Source organism: Scyliorhinus canicula, chromosome 14, assembly GCF_902713615.1.
Source record: "Scyliorhinus canicula chromosome 14, sScyCan1.1, whole genome shotgun sequence".
In the NCBI taxonomy this organism is placed as follows: Eukaryota; Metazoa; Chordata; class Chondrichthyes; order Carcharhiniformes; family Scyliorhinidae; genus Scyliorhinus; species Scyliorhinus canicula.
This window is the reverse complement of record NC_052159.1, coordinates 32,508,262-32,525,824: the sequence shown is the minus strand read 5'-3', so window position 1 is coordinate 32,525,824 and position 17,563 is coordinate 32,508,262. Positions and strand designations below refer to the sequence as shown.

General features: G+C 49.7%; 1 protein-coding gene across 2 annotated transcripts in view; it reads left to right on the top strand.

Annotated features, from left to right (window-relative positions):
- The window catches only part of LOC119977849 (transmembrane protein 272-like), a 40,303-nt gene extending 27,629 nt beyond the window's left edge, over positions 1 to 12,674 (top strand). For both annotated transcript variants that reach the window (XM_038819097.1, XM_038819096.1), the window contains 3 exons: positions 5,691 to 5,750; positions 10,287 to 10,369; positions 11,393 to 12,674. In XM_038819097.1, coding sequence (XP_038675025.1) covers positions 5,691 to 5,750; positions 10,287 to 10,369; positions 11,393 to 11,755 — 506 coding nt within the window. In that variant the 3' untranslated portion in view covers positions 11,756 to 12,674. The remainder of the gene's footprint in view (positions 1 to 5,690; positions 5,751 to 10,286; positions 10,370 to 11,392) is intronic.
- Positions 12,675 to 17,563: the final 4,889 nt, after the last annotated feature.

The window sequence follows — 17,563 nt, the reverse complement described above, 5'->3', positions numbered from 1 at the left end:
TAGCTGGAGGAGTCCAACTGGCTTCAGCTACAGATTGTGCCAAAAATGCATGGTACCCAGGCCAACATTGAATGGGTGGCATCCACGGCGGAAGGCCTGGGAAAGACATCAGAGCCATGTGTCAGGACGGCCAGGTCTGGGGGCACACTGTGCTCTCCATGGCTGAGGCGCAGGACAGGAGAGCCTAGGCACAGGTGGGCATGGTCCAGTTGCATTGCTGCGGCACTCCAGAGCTTGGCACAGTCACAAAGGGTCATGTCTGAGGGAGCACCGGCTGGGTGCTGCAGGACCATGACTGGACACAGAGGGACATGGCCAAGACACTGAGGGGCATGACCGAGACAGTGAAAGACATGACTCACCCGCTGAGAAGCATTGCTCAGTCTCAGCATACCTTGGCTGAGGACATTGAGACCATGGTGAAGATGAGCGCTGGCCTCCAGGCCTGGCAACGCCAGGTGGCCTCTGGAGATCACCCTGGTCTCCCCACCATCATCTGGGGGTTAGCGAGCACCCCGAGGAAGGAAGAAGTGATGGGGCCCATGCCGGCACCTCCTGCAGAGGAGATGTTGGAACACCTCAGCCTTTCCGAATTCCGCCCCACCTGATACTTCCGCATCTGCTGGGCAGGCTGACACGTCGCCACCTGAAAGTTGGCCAGGCATCGGAACCATGGTGATTCTAGGCCTATCTAGATCCACCAACCACCCCACCCCCAACATGAGAAGGAATCGCCAGTGTACTTGCTGGGATCACCATGGGGGGTGGGGGGGGGGGGGGGGGGAACAGTAGACTGCGATCTTAGAGACAGGAGTCCGACTTTGTCAGATAATGAGGAACACCAGAGCTCATCTCACAGCAAGTCACCATCAGAATCCGTGCCGCTGCCGACACTGCCAACACAACGCCAACACCCTATGGTGATGCTGATATCACCCTAGGAGTTTGGAGGGGAAGTTGTTTTAGTGGGAAGGAGTGAAAGGCTAGGGTGAAGGTGGGGTGAAGGACTAACGGAGAGAGAAAAGATGAGAAGCTCAGTGAGAGGTGAATTCTGGGTGGGGGCGTGTTGAGGTTGGAGGGATCGGTCGAAAAGGTAGGACAGAGTGGCGGAGCTGTCATGGGCCTTGCCTTCTAGTTGGTAAATCAGGAGGTTTTGAGTTTGTCCCGTATGTGGTGGCGGCCTGGATTACATGTTGGGCGGCCTGGCAAGCCAGCTCAGGCTCCACAACCGGTCTTTCTGGACATGCTCCTCGTCAGCTGAGACCTGCCGTTCTTCGTCTTCTTTCAGCATGTCGCCCCTTTGATGCTGAATGTTATGGAGCATGCAGCATGCTGCCACGATGCTCACAACCATCTGGGAGCTATATTAGAGAGCCCCACCAGAGCGGTCTAGGCATCGGAACTGCACCGTACTCGATGACACTCCTGGTTGCTGTGTGAGCATCATTATAATGGTTCTCCACAACAGTCTGGGGCCTCCAGACAGGAAACATTAGCCATGACATCAACTGTCAAGCCTTGCTGCCCACTAGCCAATCCCTCACCCAAGAGAGCGTTTTGAGCATGGTGAGGTAGAACTCAAGATCATCTGGATAGAGTGAATACTGTCCACTTGCCTAGATGCGTCCAGCTCCAACAACACTCAAGAACCTCAACACCATCTAGGATAAAGCAGACCGTTTTAATACTCCCTATTCCACAAACATCCAAACCCTCCTCCTCCGACGAACAGTGTCAGCTGTGTGTACCATCTACAAGATGCACTATAGTAATTCACCAAGGTTCCTTAGACAGCACCTTCCAAACCTATGACTACTACTATCTAGAAGGACAAGAGCAGCAGATACCTGGGAACCTCGCCACCTGGAGGTTCCCCTCCAAGTCAATCACCACCCTTACTTGGAAATATATCACTGTTGCTGGGGCAACATGCTGGAACTCCCTCCCTAACAGCACAGCATGTGTACCTACACCTCAAGGACTGCAACGGTTCATAAGGTAACTCACCTCCACCTTCTGAAGGGCAAATAGGGATGGCCAATAAATGCTGGCCTAACCAGCGATGCCCACATCCCATAAAAATGAATTTAAAAAAGCTGCCGGCAAGCAATGTTGCTGAGGAGCATCATGTGACCAAGGAAGAGGATGTGTAAGAGGATAGGTCTTTGGGGATGATGAGGAATGGGAAGATAAATCATTTCTAGAGATGCACTAGCTGCATTCAGGTAGGTAGAAGTGGAACTATACAAAGGCTGCTCATGGTTGATGGAGGAGAGGAGAATTGAAAACCATGGAGAGGTCAGAAAGGCCACCATCTTTTGGGAAACTAGTCGATCATAATATAGCAAACAATGAGTGAGATGTGATTATATTAAATATTCATTCCTACAAACTGGAAACTTCGAATCTAAAAGACTATTTATTCCAGGGATGGATATAAGCTTAGAGACAGGTTCATGTCCAGACAAATCCTGTGGGTGGTTTCCTTATCAAATTCTCTGTTTCCTGAAACTAGTATCTGTCTGCAACCACATGTTCTGACTCTTAAGCTTGTACGGTTTGATGGATGTCGGGTGAACATGAGGAAGTTTAGCACTGTCCCAGTCAAGAAAAGACTTCCCATTTTTGGGATGCGTGTGCCGCGATGACGTTGTTTTGGAGGGGGCGGAGCATACAAATCCTACCTCAAACAGGCGCCGCCCCCGATTTTGGCAGCAAAAGGGATTCTCCACCCGATCGCCAATTACGAAATCGGTGCAGGGAATGAAGAATCCCGCCCCCTATTTCTTCAAAAGAAGAACTTGTTCTCAGCAACCACCTGCAAAATAATCTCTACCTTTGCTCTTCACAGCAGCAGCTATTTCTGTCTCCTTGTCCCATCCGCTTGGTCTAGAAAAACAGCTGCCCCTCTGTGTCAAAGTGTGCAAATCACTGGGGCTGGGTTAGCACAGTGGGCTAAACAGCTGGATTGTAATGCAGAATAAGGCAGCAGCGCGGGTTCAATTCCCATACCGGCCTCCCCGAACAGGCGCCGGAATGTGGCGACTAGGGGCTTTTCACAGTAACTTCATTGAAGCCTACTTGTGACAGTAGGTGATTATTATTATTAAATGGTCGCTTGATTTTCAATAGGTTTTGGTTTCTAATCATATGGACTGCCTCTGGGCACAATTCGTATGGTCACCAAACCCTCTCCAGGCCTTTCTATTTGTCCTTAAATTTAAAAAGAGAGTTTGCAACATGACAGTCTTAGAAAAATCTCACATTCATAACAATTGTTACACCACTCTGGGCAAGTGTGTGGTCAATCCACAGTTCAAAGATGTGCAAGTTAGGTGGATTGGCCATGATAAATTGCTCCTTACTGAGGTTAGGTGGGGTTACGGGGTTTGGTTGGAGGTGTAGGCCTAGGTAGGGTACTCTTTCCTATGGTCGGTGTGGACTCGATAGGCTGAATGATCTCCATCTGCACTGTAGGGATTCTATGATTCTACGATTGAGGTAAAATCTTTGGTAGCACAGTGGTTAGCACTGCTGCATCACAGCTCCAGGGTCCCAGGTTCAATTCCAGCCTTGGGTCACTGTCTGTGCGGAGTCTGCACGTTCTCCCCGTGTATGCGTGGGTTCCCTCCGGGTACTCCGGTTTCCTCCCATAGTTCAAAGATGTGCAGGTTAGGTGGATTGGCTATGCTAAATTGCCCCTTAGTGTCCAAAAGGTTAGGTGGGGTTATGGGGATGGGGTGGAGTTGTGGGCTTAAGTAGGGTGCTATTCCCAAGGGCCAGTGCAGATGCGATGGGCTGAATGGCCTCCTTCTGCACTGTAAATTCTATAATTCCAGACCCATGTGCCCCGGAGTCGCACCTCAAGTGAATTAACAAATAATTCTTGTAAAAATTCCCAAAGTCTTTGGCCGTTAGCTGCTCAATGATTACAATCACCAGGTTTGTAAGTTGAAACACGATTACTGTTTATTTATAAAATATTAATGGTGGAATACACGGCAGATACAGTTGGTTGAATATTAATATGTACCTAACTCTTACTGTAACTGGACTTCCCTCACCTTCTACACACACAGACAACTCAGACAAACACCGAAGGGGAGAAGGAGGAGAAACAAGTGAATGAAAGAGAAAAGAGTCTTTGCTTCCGGTGATGGATCTTTTCAGGCTTTCTCCACAGTAAGCTTGAGAATCACAGTCATTGTTTTGCAGCCGGTACTCACAATGTGCCTGCTGAGACAGAGTTCCAGCTTCATCAGACTTTGCTCTCAGTTTGTGGCCTGCCTTCAGGCTCTGCTTTCAGGAATTCAACACCCGCAAGCTTATAAACAAGAAGGAACATGAAGGACCCTTACACAAAATAGACACCACTGTGGTTGAACTTTGAGCGGCCTTGTGACAAACATGGACCACTACACTTGCTCCCAGGATCCATGAGGAAAGGGTGGCAGATACAAAATGCTACTTTTTAGAGAACAGTTCCTTAGGCCCTAGAATAGGAAGCAGCGATTTGAGAATTTGAGAGGCTTAGAGAATTGTGAATTGCGAACATTTTAATTGTTGCAATAATTAGTCACATGTGGGAAAACATCAGGTCAACTTGCAATTTGCAACTATTTAATTGATAGATTTGATGAGAGATGTTTGAGAGTGTTTTGAAAAACTTAGACATTATTTAAAAACAATTAGGATTTCAGGAACTCCCTGGCTTACAGAATTTGTGTCTGTTGTGTGTTACGGATTGGAAGCATGCCTGATCATGTGTCCTATATTGTGTGAATGCTTGAATTATGTTTTTTAAAAATATTTTCCCCTTCTGGAACCCACCTTGACTCTAATTCCAATCTATTGGAATAGAGAGTGAATATCCAAGAGGTGTTACCTGAGCTGTATAGAATTCTATTCAGAGTAAAGTGTGACTCTCTTACCTATTGGCATGTTTATTCACACTGTGAGATGATGATGGATAATATAATGATGGGATCAGCTACAATAAAACAATGGATCAGAGAACGAGCAGGGAAGGAAGATAACTGTGTTGTATCCTTTACTTATGGCTAAAGTATTTGAATATTTTAAAATTTAAAGTACCCAATTCGTTTTTTTTCCAATTAAGGAGCAATTTAGCATGGCCAGTCCACCTTCCTGCACATCTTTGGGTTGTGGGGTTGAGACCCATGCACACACGGACAGTGACCCGGGGCTGGGATCGAACCCTGGTGCCGTGAGGCAACAGTGCTAACCACCATGTTGCTCCCAAAGTATTTGTAAATTTTAATCTTGTTTGAAACAGGTTCAAAAATCACCTAAAATCCGGTGGTACGAATGTGAAATTCAAAAGTTTCCAGTCGGCTCTAAGAACACACCAGGAGATGGCACAATTTTGAAGTATATGTGTTCAAATTTGTTGCCTGGGTGTCTACAATCAGCTACCAATGCTTCTTCTGTTCTGATAACTGAAGCATTTCAGACTCACAACCTGTGAGTAGGATCTGCCCAAATTATATATTATCATTTTCAACTAATGTTAAGTAGAATCACGAGTGATGTCAGCTGCTCGTTGCTTTAATGAGCCTGTTTGTTTATAGGAAATGATGCAGCGTTTACTGCTCCTCATATCCTGCTCATTTTATTTTCAGTATGGTGAAAACAAAGAATTTTACTTCTTTATCTATTTATGTGCACAGCTTGCTTTATCTTCGGGCTGCTTGCCTTCCTTGCATTGCCGCTGTCAATGGCCTTTGTGGGTGAGAAACTTTATTTTCATCAAATATTGTATAGAATGAATAAAGTATACATGTTTTAGCAATGCCAACTGTTGTATTATAGGTGAACGTTTTGTTTTTAAATGAGCAGTATACTTGATTTAAAGTAATTTATTTGCATTTTCATTCAAAGCTGCTGTCATTTCATCTCAGTTTATCTCCTCAGTTTATGAGTTTGTTAGAGTTGCTATTTCTTGGGGTTTTTTTGTCGTAAATGTAATGCGATATGCCTCGACCTCAGTTACACGATTAGACTTATCTCTACGTGCATATTTTTACTGCAGAACTACCTCACACAGACAGAGGTGTACAGCTCACCAGGCACATGAACACATGCTTGACATCTGCTTGCAGGGCAATATTGCTACTGATACTTGAGAGTTACTGCAATCTTCTGAGGTACCAGTAGACACTTCTCCAGAAATGTCTTTGATCTTTGGAAGCAGCAGAGCATCTTGTTTCGAAACATAGAAAATAGAAGCAGGAGGAGGCCATTCTGCCCCTCAAGCCTGCTCCACCATTCATTATGATCATGGCTGATCATCAAATTCAATACCCTGATCCCACCTTTTCTCCCATATATAATATATATAATCACTTATTGCCACAAGTAGGCTTCAGTGAAGGTACTGTGAAAAGCTCCTAGTTGCCACTGGGGCTGGTACGGGAATTGAATCCCTGCTGCTGCCTTGTTCAGCCTTACAAGCCAGCTACTCAGCCAAGTGTACTAAACTTATTGCTCCCATATCTATTGATCCTTTAGCCCCAAGAGCTATATCTAATTCTTTCTTGAAATTAAACAATGTTTTGGCCTCAGCTACCTTCTGTGGTACCGAATTCTGTAGATTCACCATTCTCTGGGCTAAGACATCTCTCCTCACCTCAGTCCTAAAAGGTTGACCCCTTATCTTCAAACTATGACTCCTAGTTCTGGACTCCTCCACTATCGGGAACATTCTTTCTGAATCTACCCTCTTAGAATTTTGTACTATGAGATCCCCTCTCACTCTTCTAAACTCCAATGAATATAATCCTAACTGACTTAGTCTCTCCCCATATGACAGCATGGTTAACCTTTGCTGCACTCCCTCCATAGCAAGAACAACCTTCCTCAGGTAAAACTCCACGCAATGCTCGGTGTTTTAAGTGCACAGTCTGTTGTTGAAGTCACATTCACTGCTGATGATAGCGATTTAGCTCTATGTTGTCTCGGGCTTTGACCCTTGGGTTTTATGATGTCAGTATGAGTAAAGCAGAACAGCTGTTCACACTAAATCCTATTGGAAAACAGTTTAGGGTTTTATCTGTGGACCTAGAAATATTAAGGGTTGGATTTCCTGCACCTGTTTTAGATATTAGCTGAGGTGACTGATTAAGGAAAATTAGCGATTTAGACATCAGGCCGGGAATTCTCCGTTCCCTGCCGCTAAGACCGGGAATCCCGATTGGGCGGAGAATCCCACTTCGGGCCAAAAATAGGGTTGGCGTCGGGCGGCAAGCCTGTCCCCAGTCTCTGCTCTTGCCCTGCTGGCCATAGTGGGCTTCCTGTCCCACATGGGAACATGCAAAACAGCTGATTTTCACTCATTAAAATGTAATTAATGGGTTGGAAGCCTGAATCTCCACACACCCTCCCACCCCCTCCCCCCCAACGTGCATCATGCTCCAACTCCCACAGCGGGAATTCCACCGGGTAGGCTTTGATGTAAGTATTGCTAAGTGCAGTCATGGAACCCGAGGGGGGGTCAAGGGGATCGGCCTATTGTTCATGTGCTCCTCTCCTGCTGCAAGGCTGCAGAGCCCCCCCCCCCCTCCCCAAGGGTCCTGAGTGGGTAAGCAGCTGTCCCAGGAACCTTCTCCGGGATGGGTGTCACATGCCCCTTCCAGCCCTAGGCAACCTGAAAAACACTCTTGGTATGGTAATCACAGACAGGTCTCTGTTCAAGATCTTCTTCCTGGTCCGATCTCTTTGAACTCTGAAGTGGCCTTCTCAATCTGAACTGCTGTGTCTGGCAGCTGATTGGCAGACCAGACAGTTCAGTGAAGAATCAAGCAGCTAAGTGGTCTCACTTCCTCTATTTTAACCGCAGAAAGTACATAGCATTGTTGAAGTGGTCAGCAGCTGTTATTCATAACAAGAATGTTTATAAACATTGCAGTTAGAATCAAGAGGGTTACTTCAGATACATTCAAGCATGAAGGGAAAGATAAATAATCAAACCTCCTGGCAGCTGTGTTTAAACCAGTAAGTTGTCAATCAAAGGCAATTATTTTTTATTTGTTCATGGGATGTGGGTGTCTCTGGGCCAGCATTTATTGCCCAACACAGAGGGCATTTATGAGTCAACAACATTGCACATTGCTGTGGGTCTGGAGTCATTGTATGCCAGATCAGGCTCTGGGTCTTTGGATTACTAGTCCAGCAACAATACCACTGCACTGTGAAGTTGAATGAATGCTCAGCATTTCAAAGGTCCTCAGGATTTCAAGCCTTTTCAAATGTGGGCTTTCAAGGAAGGATCAAACATTTCAAAAAGCAACAGATTCAAAAGCAAAGGGCTAAGGAGCAGATGTGAGGAAAAGATGTTGCTGGAAAAGTGTTCCTGGCTTGATTCATCGCTGACCTGTGTGGTCTGCTTATCAGCTGTCAGGAAGTGCAGTTTGAAGTGAGAAGACAACTTCAAAGTTAAACAGGTCAGTCCAGGATGAAGATCTTGAACTGAGGACTGCCTGAGATCATCATGCCAAGAGTGATCTTCAGGTTGCCCAGGGCTTGAAGGGGCAGTCCAGACATGGGAACCCCATCCTGTGGGAAGGTCCTGGAGTCAATCCCTTACCCACAGCTGGAGACCACTCAACTCCCAGAAACCTTGGGAGACACCCCCTCTGCAGCTGTGCAGCGGCAAAGGAGCACACGATCAATGGGCTGACATGACCCCCCCTCGGGGTCCATCACAAAACAATCTTTATTAGTGTCACAAGTAGGCTTATATTAACACTGCAATGAAGTTACTGTGAAAATCCCCTAGTTGCCACATTCCGGTGTCTGTTTGGGTACACAGAGGAAGAATTCAGAATGTCCAATTCACCTAACAGTACGTCCTTCGGGACTTGTGGGAGGAAAAAAGAGCGCCCGGAAGTAACCCACGCAGACACGGGGAGAGCGTGCATACTCCACACAGACAGTGATCCAAGCAGGAAATCGAACCCGGGCCCCTTTGTGCTGTGAAGCAACAGTGCTAACCACGTGCTACTGCACTGCCCTCCAGGCTACTGAATCCGCCCACCAGGCTACGGAATCACTGCCAAGGTGTCAGTGCCATGGTACTGGGGACAGTGAATCATTGGCAATGTCAGGGGGCAGGGACTGAAGGAAAGGGCCTGGGGCCACCATCATGTGTGCGTGGTGTGGGGTATGACCTGTTATTCCCGTGGTGTGGGGGAGGATGCTCCTCCTTGATGAGGGGTTGAGGGTGCTCCATGTCAACGAGGGGTTAACATTTGCATTGTAGGGGGCTTGTCCCTGGCAATGCGTCTACCAATCAGAGTTCACTTCCAACCAATTTGCAACATCTTCTCATGAACTTTGTATATTGCTGTCCCCATTACATTTGATATTCTAGTGAATTGTTCTGATGAGTGCAAGGTGAAAAGCTTCGGCAACATGTATTCTTTTTCAATTTTCTAAAGCAATTTTAATGTGTTTTTTACAATTCATTTTTAGGGGATGTGTTTTTCACTGGCTAGGCCAGCATTCGTTGCCCATCCGTATTACCCTTGAGAATCATAAGATCATAGAATTTACAGTGCAGAAGGAGGTCATTCAGCCCATCGAATCTGCACCGGCCCTTGGAAAGAGCACCCTACCTAAGCTTAAGCCCCCACCCTATTCCTGTAAACTAGTATTCACACCTAACCTTTTGGACACTAAGGGACAATTTAGCATGGCCATTCCACCTAACCTGCACATCTTTGGACTGTGAGAGGAGACTGGAGCACACGGAGCAAACACACACACACACACACGGGGAGAATGTGCAAACTCCACACAGACAGTCACCAGAGGCCGGAATTGAACCCTGGAGCTGTGAGGCAACAGTGCTAACCGCACCAAGCGGCACGGTGGACTCGAACTGCGGAGGCAGGGGGAAAATGTAGGCCTCCCCGAAGGGCCAGCCGGAAGCGGAGAGTCGCTGGGCAGGCTTCTGGCAATGGCCCACCAGCCACGCAGAGCGCGAACATGCTGATTCTCGGGTCCCGGAGAATCGCTGGGCCCGATTTCAGCGTGAAAGTTGATTCTCCGCCCCTGCACCAAACGGGATTTTGGCAGGGGGCTGCGGAGAATCCAGCCTAAGGTTTTCCAACAAACAGTGAACAGTGAACACTCACAATTTTCCATACACATTTTTATTGTTGCGACATTAGCAATAAGCAAAATTTTCATCTTGTGCTTTGTGCCTGTTCTCACTTGTATACAAACCTGTGTTCATGTAGACTTATCCCAATTGCATATTTCAGGAATGAAGTTCCTGGATAGTTGCCCAATTCAGCCATTGATTCCATTGTATTTGCTGGTTGGAGGAATAATCGGCAGTTTAAAGGTAGGGCAGCACTATTAAACTAACTGTATGTCAACATTTATCAATAACTTTGTAAAGAACTTGCAATTCAAGCTGGTCCGCAATTGTTGAAGTGAAATACAACTTAGTTTTAGCTTGGTATAATATTTTGCCCCATTTGTGAATTGTTCCCCTATATTCAAATAGAAGCAGGCTTTAAAATCTACGGTTTTGGGGTTAGAATTATAGAATCACTACAGTGCAGATGGAGGCCATACAGCCCATCGAGTCCGCACCGACACTCTGAAAGAGCCCCGGCGTCCACAACCTATAACCGTATCCCAGTGACCCCACCTAATCTTTTGGACACTAAGCGGCAAATTAACATCGCCAATCCACCTAACCTGCACATCCCTGGACGCTAATGGGCAATTCAGAATGACCAATTCACCTAACCCACACATCTTCGGACTGTGGGAGGGAACCAGAACACCCGGAGGTAACCCACACAGTCACAGGGAGAACGTGCAAACTCCACACAGACAGTGACCCAACGCTGGATTTGAACTCAGGTCACTGGCGCTGTGAGGTAGCGGTGCTAACCGCCCTGTTGTTGAAAAGCCAGCACCAAGTGCCTTATATAGTGAGGATACAAATATTTGTTTAGATGACCTTAAGGGGTTTGACAGGATAGATGATGGGTGGATGTTTCCCCTGGCTGGAAAATCTAGAACTCGAGTTCGCAGCCTTCGAATAAAGGGTTGGTCATTTAGTACTGAGATTAGGAGAATTTACTTCACTCAAAAACTTGTGAATGTTTGAAATTCTCTACCCCAGAGAGTTTGCGGATGCTCAATCGTTGAACATGTTCACAGCAGAGATGGATAGATTTTGGGATACTAAGTAAATCAAGGGATAGTATGGGCAGGTTGAGTTAAGGTTGGAAGTCAGCCATGATCTTAGTGAATGGTGGAGCAGGCTTGGAGGGCCAAATGGCCTACTCCTGCTCCTGTTTCTTATGTTCATCTGACCTTGAATACTTCTTTTGTTGTGCCAATTACACAGGTCACCCTCCTGCTCTATGATTCTGCGAAAATGAGACAACTTCTGTCCAAGTCCGTCATGATCGGTGATGATGATGATGACGAATATCCCTGGCGACAAAATCTGCACCGATATTACATCCACGTCACCCTCAGTCTGTTCCTCTTTGTGTGGTTTATACTGGGGAACTACTGGGTATTCTCCACATATCTGCCCAATTTCATTCCCCCTTTTCACCAGCCTCAGGATTACTGCGATAAAACCGTGTACATATTCTCAGTTGTTGTTCTTGTCATAAGCCACACAGTTTTGGGCCTTTTGGTACTGTGCAGTTGCTGCTTATTCTCCTTCTCTAAGCAAAGCAATGATTCAGAAGAAGAATGAAAAATCAGGCTGAAAATTAAGACTAAAACGGGAAGTTCCCGTTTAAACTGCACCGTTTCAAGAAGTCAGAACTGGTTCAGCCGCGTCAGTTATATGTAACTGTCTTCTCTTCTGTGCCGTATTGCACAGTGTCTACTTGTACATCTGAATGAAAATATCGGGCTAGATTTTAGGCATGTACAGCCCTGCATCAAGCATCTTTGTGCATTTTCCACCCCTGTTTGGAGTTTCTCAGTGTTTGCATGTTTTTTCAGTGATAGATCCAATGATTTGGCTCAAAATGAGTCTAGGCACGTGGGGGAACTGATGCATCAATTTTTTTGAGACAGATGAGAACACAGGTTCTGATTTATACAGTCTGGCTTCTGGTAAGCGAAACGTATATTGGACTCAGAAATTACCAATTTAAGGCTTCAGGCGCATCCCGAAAACCCTTCACCTCAATAGTGGAGGCTTTGACTTCAAACTTTTAGGCCCTAAAACTAAACCTCTCCGCCTTCGTCTTCCCTCATTTGAGACTCTCTTTAGAACCAAGCAGACAGTCACTCTGCTAATATCCCCTTCTTTGTTGGTCTCCAGTGTTCATTTTGACTTTATTACATTTCTTTGAAATGCCTTGACACGCCTCTTTGTTAACGTTGGCAACAAAATGCTCGTTGGTAACGAAATGCAAGTTGTTGCTGTTGGGATATCTCCACAAGTAGCTGGACTGGGTCACCAGGTCTTGTTGCACAGACTACAGGAGAATTTATTAGAAAGAAATAATTTTGCAAGACGTTCAAAAGAGAGGATGGCTTTAACATCTCACGTTCCTGGTAAGCATGCAACTGGTCCCCATCACTTTGCTAAACAGATACTGTTTGAACAGTTCATTGGGTTTGAAAGCAGCTGTATTTGAATGAAATGGCTTGCAATATGATTACAGAATCAGATCATTCATTCTATCTGGGCTGAGAAATATCTTGAGTGGTCAACATGGCAGTTAGGTTTACAGAGCGAGCTGTGCAGTCTGCTGTGCCTACCTACAAACAAAACTGCCCAATATGACAATAGTGCTCCCTCAAAACACATTTTCAGTATGGATGAGGTGCACAATGCTATACTATAAGTGGACTAAAGAGGTCTTATCCCGAGGCTAGTGTGGCACTGCTACCACTTGTACACTCCATTAACTTGAAATCAATGAAAAGAAGATGACAAGCAACCCCATTAACTTGAAATGGCCTCTAATATCAAATAACCATAGCTAGTGGGGCAGCAGGGTGCCGCAGTGGTTAGCACTGCTGCCTCACGGCGCCGAGGGTCCCAGGGTCGTTCCCGGCTCTGGGCCACTGTCCGTGTGGAGTTTGTACATTCTCCCCGTGTTTGCGTGGGTTTCGCCCCCACAACCCACGATGTGCAGGGTAGGTGGATTGGCCACACTAAATTGCCCCTTAATTAGGGGGAGAAAAAAGGAATTGGGTACTCTAAATTTATAAAGAAATGTAGCTACAGCTATTGATGGCGAAAACTGCAACAGTAAGGAAATGTTTTGTTTGATTTTCCCGATACGGTTGGAATTTGAAGTCATTCTTAAACACAGTTTCAATTCTGTTCAACTTGGCCAATATAAATACTACAATTTTGGATGATGGTTGATGAGGACAGGTGGTGTACATGGGGCGAGATTTTCCGAGCCTGACCGGGTCAGAGAATATCCGGGGGGCTGCACGAATCGCGCCATGCCGCTCTGACGCCGGGACGCGATTCTCCAAGGCGGATAAAAATGGGCAGCGCGCGCATGGTGCCCCGCCACACAGAGAATCGCGGCAAGTGGTCGTAACGGCTATTCTCCGGTGGCCCAGCGATTTCCCCGGCCTGAATGGGCCGAAGTCCCACCAGTATGGCGGCGCCATTCTAATCTGCTGTACAAAAGCGGCATGCTGGCTGACGCTGAGGAGGGAGGTGGGTGACAGCATTGGGATGCCCCTGTGGGGGGGGGGGGGTTGATGGCAATTGGGGGGAGGTGGACTCCCGGGGGAGCGGCACGGCTTTGGCTGCGGCTGGGGGAGGCCACGGTGAGGGGGGGGGAGTTGGCGAAGGAGCGGTGCCCCCCCCAAGCTGGAGGCACCCACCAGTAGATAGGTCCACAATAGCCCCCCAGTAAGGGCAATGCCACCAGATCCTGGTTCTAATAGGGGGGACACAGCCGACAGGTGTCAGTGCACCGAGGGGGCGGGTTTGGGGTGCGTGCTGGCAACCGGGTCTGGCCAAGTAGCCCATGTCATCTGGTTGTGGATGGGTGTATGCCAATGATGAAACCCTGTCTACACCCACCCGCTGCAGATCGTATAATGTTTAGCCATCTTCCAGTGTTGTTGGCCACCGTGGCGGGGCCACTGCCCTGCATGAGGCCCAGTGGGAGCTGGAGTAGGGGCGTGACAAGCAGGTGGCAGAGCCTGCTGTAGTGGGCTGCAGTGGGGCGCGTGCAAGCCGCCCAGGCCGCAGGGCCACACGCCCGAGAGGCGCAGGAGGAGCAGCACAACGTGGGGAAGACACAGCACGAGGATACCGAGGAGGAGGAGGGTGTTCCACGGCCATGAAGGTGTCCGATGAGGCCTCATATTTGCCGGCGCCGCATGTCCTTCGAGGACTTCCCGGACAGGGCGTGCAGGAGGAGACTCCGGGTGAGCCAGGAGACTGTCGCCCACATCTGCCAACTTATAGCACACCTGGCACCATGTGGGACTACACCCGGAGGCCGTCAAGGTGACGGTCGCCCTAAACCTCTACGAGACGGGGTCGTTCCAATCGCCAAGTGGGTCCTGTCTGGCATCTCGCAGCCATCGATGTCACTGATGCCCTGTATAACATAGCGGACCGATACATACAGTTCCCTGTGGACCGGGCCCACCAGGATGTCTGCGCGGAGGGTTTCGCCGTTGTTGCTCGGATACCCATGGTCCAGGGGGCAATCGATGGAGTGCACATCGCCATGTGGCCCACATCGGATGAAAGGGACATGTGCATGTACAGGAAGGGTACGTACTCAATAAACGTGCAGGTGATCTGTGACCACAGGATGATGATCATGCATGTCTGCGCCAGGTACCCTGACAGTGTGCATGACGCTTTTATATTGGCCCAATTGTTCATCCCCCCCCCCCCCCCCCCCCGGCTGCGGGGCTCGTTGCTGAGCAACAGGGGTTAGCCGTTGCAGTCGTGGCTGATGACGCCCATACGGAGGCCACAGACCATCGCGGAGCACCACTACAATGCTGCCCATAGTGTGACCAGGGTGTGGTCGAGAGGTTTGGGCTGCTCAAGTTGCGATTCAGGTGCTTGTACCACTCCGGAGGGGCCCTCCAGTACCGGGTCGGCTGCATCGTTGTGGTCTGCTGCATCCTGCACAACATAATCCAGCAGAGGGGCGATGTGCTGGAGGGGGAGGATCAGGACAACGGGCACTCCTCTCCAGATGAGGGGGGGGCGATGCATGGGACATTGGGGATGGACGGCAACGGGAGGTTGATGGTGTAAGTCGGTCTGGTACAAGGCATGGAGGATGATGATAGTCCGCTCTGCGATGGGCTCCGAGCTCTACATCCTTTGGCGATTTCTGACTCATGGCCACATCAGGGGCTGGTTTAGCTCACAAGGCTAAATCGCTGGCTTATAAAGCAGACCAAGCAGGCCAGCAGCACGGTTCGATTCCCGTACCAGCCTCCCCGGACAGGCGCCGGAATGTGGCGACTAGGGGCTTTTCACAGTAACTTCATTGAAGCCTACTCGTGACAATAAGCGATTTTCATTTTTTTTCATTTCAAGACCCTCCACCTGGGTGGACCCTGCACGCGGCCCAGACACTGCATCTCAGGGCCCTGTCGTACGGCTGGGGGCGGGTTGGCATGGGAGAACCGTGGGGTTGGGGACGGCGCGGGGCCCCACATCACACTCACCAGAGAACATTCCATTGCGTCACCCCTCACCAACACTGGCGCCCAGTCCCCGCCCCACCCCCGCACACATCGGACAGAGCACAGAGGCAGCTTACATAGGTGTGAAATGTGTTTAATAACGGGCGTCCTGTACATGTGCCCTAGCCCATTTGACTATTCTGTGCCCTGCACCGGTGCCAACTTACTCAGTGTCTATATTTCTGGCCTTACGGGCCCTATATACTCGATCTAGGTGTTCCCCCAGACGGTACAGCAGTACTGGAGGCTGCCTCCTGTGATCCCTGCCCTGTGACTAGGGTCCCTTCGGCAGCCGTTTCCTGGGGCGGCCCGGCCTGGATGGGTCAGGCTGCACCTCGGGCAATTGGGATGGCATGGTGTCCCCCGTTCTACTCATCAGATGCACCAGGGACGGTAGGGGGCGAGTCTGAGATGGCGCGGAGGTCCGGGTACTCCCCTCCAGGGGACCCGGAACGGACCGCATCACCTCCTGCTCCCTCGGGGTGCCCGGTGGCCCCTGGCGCTCTCCATGGGATGGGGGTGTGAGCGGATCCAGCACCTGGGGCACCCCTGTCACCTGGCGCTGTCAGTCCTGGAGGCCCACGCTGGTATCGACCAGGGTCTGAACGTTGGCAGCCATGGAGCTCAGGGAGTTGGCCATCCCTGTCTGGCTCTGTACAACGCCAGCCATCACCCGGGCAATGGTGTCGATGCTCTCAGCGATGGCCTGCTGGGACTGGGCCATTGACTGCTGAGACCGCGGCCAGGTTGTTGAGTGCCTCTGCGATGTTCAGCTGGTTCTGGCTCATGGCTGCCTGTGAGAGGGCAGCCCTGTCCTGGGCCGCAGAGGACCCGTGCACAGATAGCCCCAGGCCTTGCAAACTTAGACCATTGCAACCGTTGCCCCCACCATTGCGGATGCCACCCGTGCAGTGTTGGCCTGTGTGGCACTCAGGACCGGCACCATTTCCTGCTCCTGGTAGCGGATGCATTCCTCCACCTGCAGGTGCTGGAAACCGGCCGTAACCCCCTTCTCATGCCCCTGAGTCCTGACTGCATCGGGTCTCTGGGTGGGACGGAATTCCAGGAACCCGGGACCTGTCTGGGCGGCAGCTGTTTGCTGGACTGGTCTGCCCTCCAACCGTCCGGACTCTCAGCTGCTCCTACCTCCACCTGCTGTGTGGTGCGCGCCAGTTAGTGTCCCAGAAGCCTCATCACTAAAATGACCAACCGAGGTGAGAGTCTCTGCGGTGGCGAAGGGTGGTGGAGATAGCTGTGACACAACCTCAGTGTCCTCAACGGACCTGTAGTCGGGGTCCCCTGGGGTGCGGTGTCCTGTCTATCCGTCCCCTCTGTGTTGATGTTGTGTTCTGTTCTTTCATGTCTGTCTGTCCCCTGTGTGCTGGTGTCCTGTGTAGTCGTGTCGTGTCTGTCTGTCCCCTGTGTGCTGGTGTCCTGTGTAGTTGTGTTGTGTCCATCTGTCCCCTGTGTGCTAGTGTCCTATGTAGTTGTGTCGTGTCTGTCTGTCCCCTGTGTGCTGCTGTCATGGATATTGTTCTCGTCGCAGGACTGGGCCGGAGGGCTGTTGTTGGAGCTGCCCTCCCCGTCGCTGCTGGAGTCCCTGTGGGCTGCCCGCTCAACTTGTTGGGGCGGTGTAAGCCTGATGGGCCCGGTCGACCTGTGTCAGCTGCCCGCCGAGGCGCTTGCCGCGGGCTGTGTCTGCCTGGTGGGCCGTCTTGATTGCCACGTGGCCCTACAGGACACTACACCATCATGGTTAGGCAGGTGGACGGGGATGTGGGTCGTGGTAAGGGTGAGGGGAGAGGGCTGAGGGGAGAGGGCTGAGGGGAGAGGGCTGAGGGGAGAGGGCTGG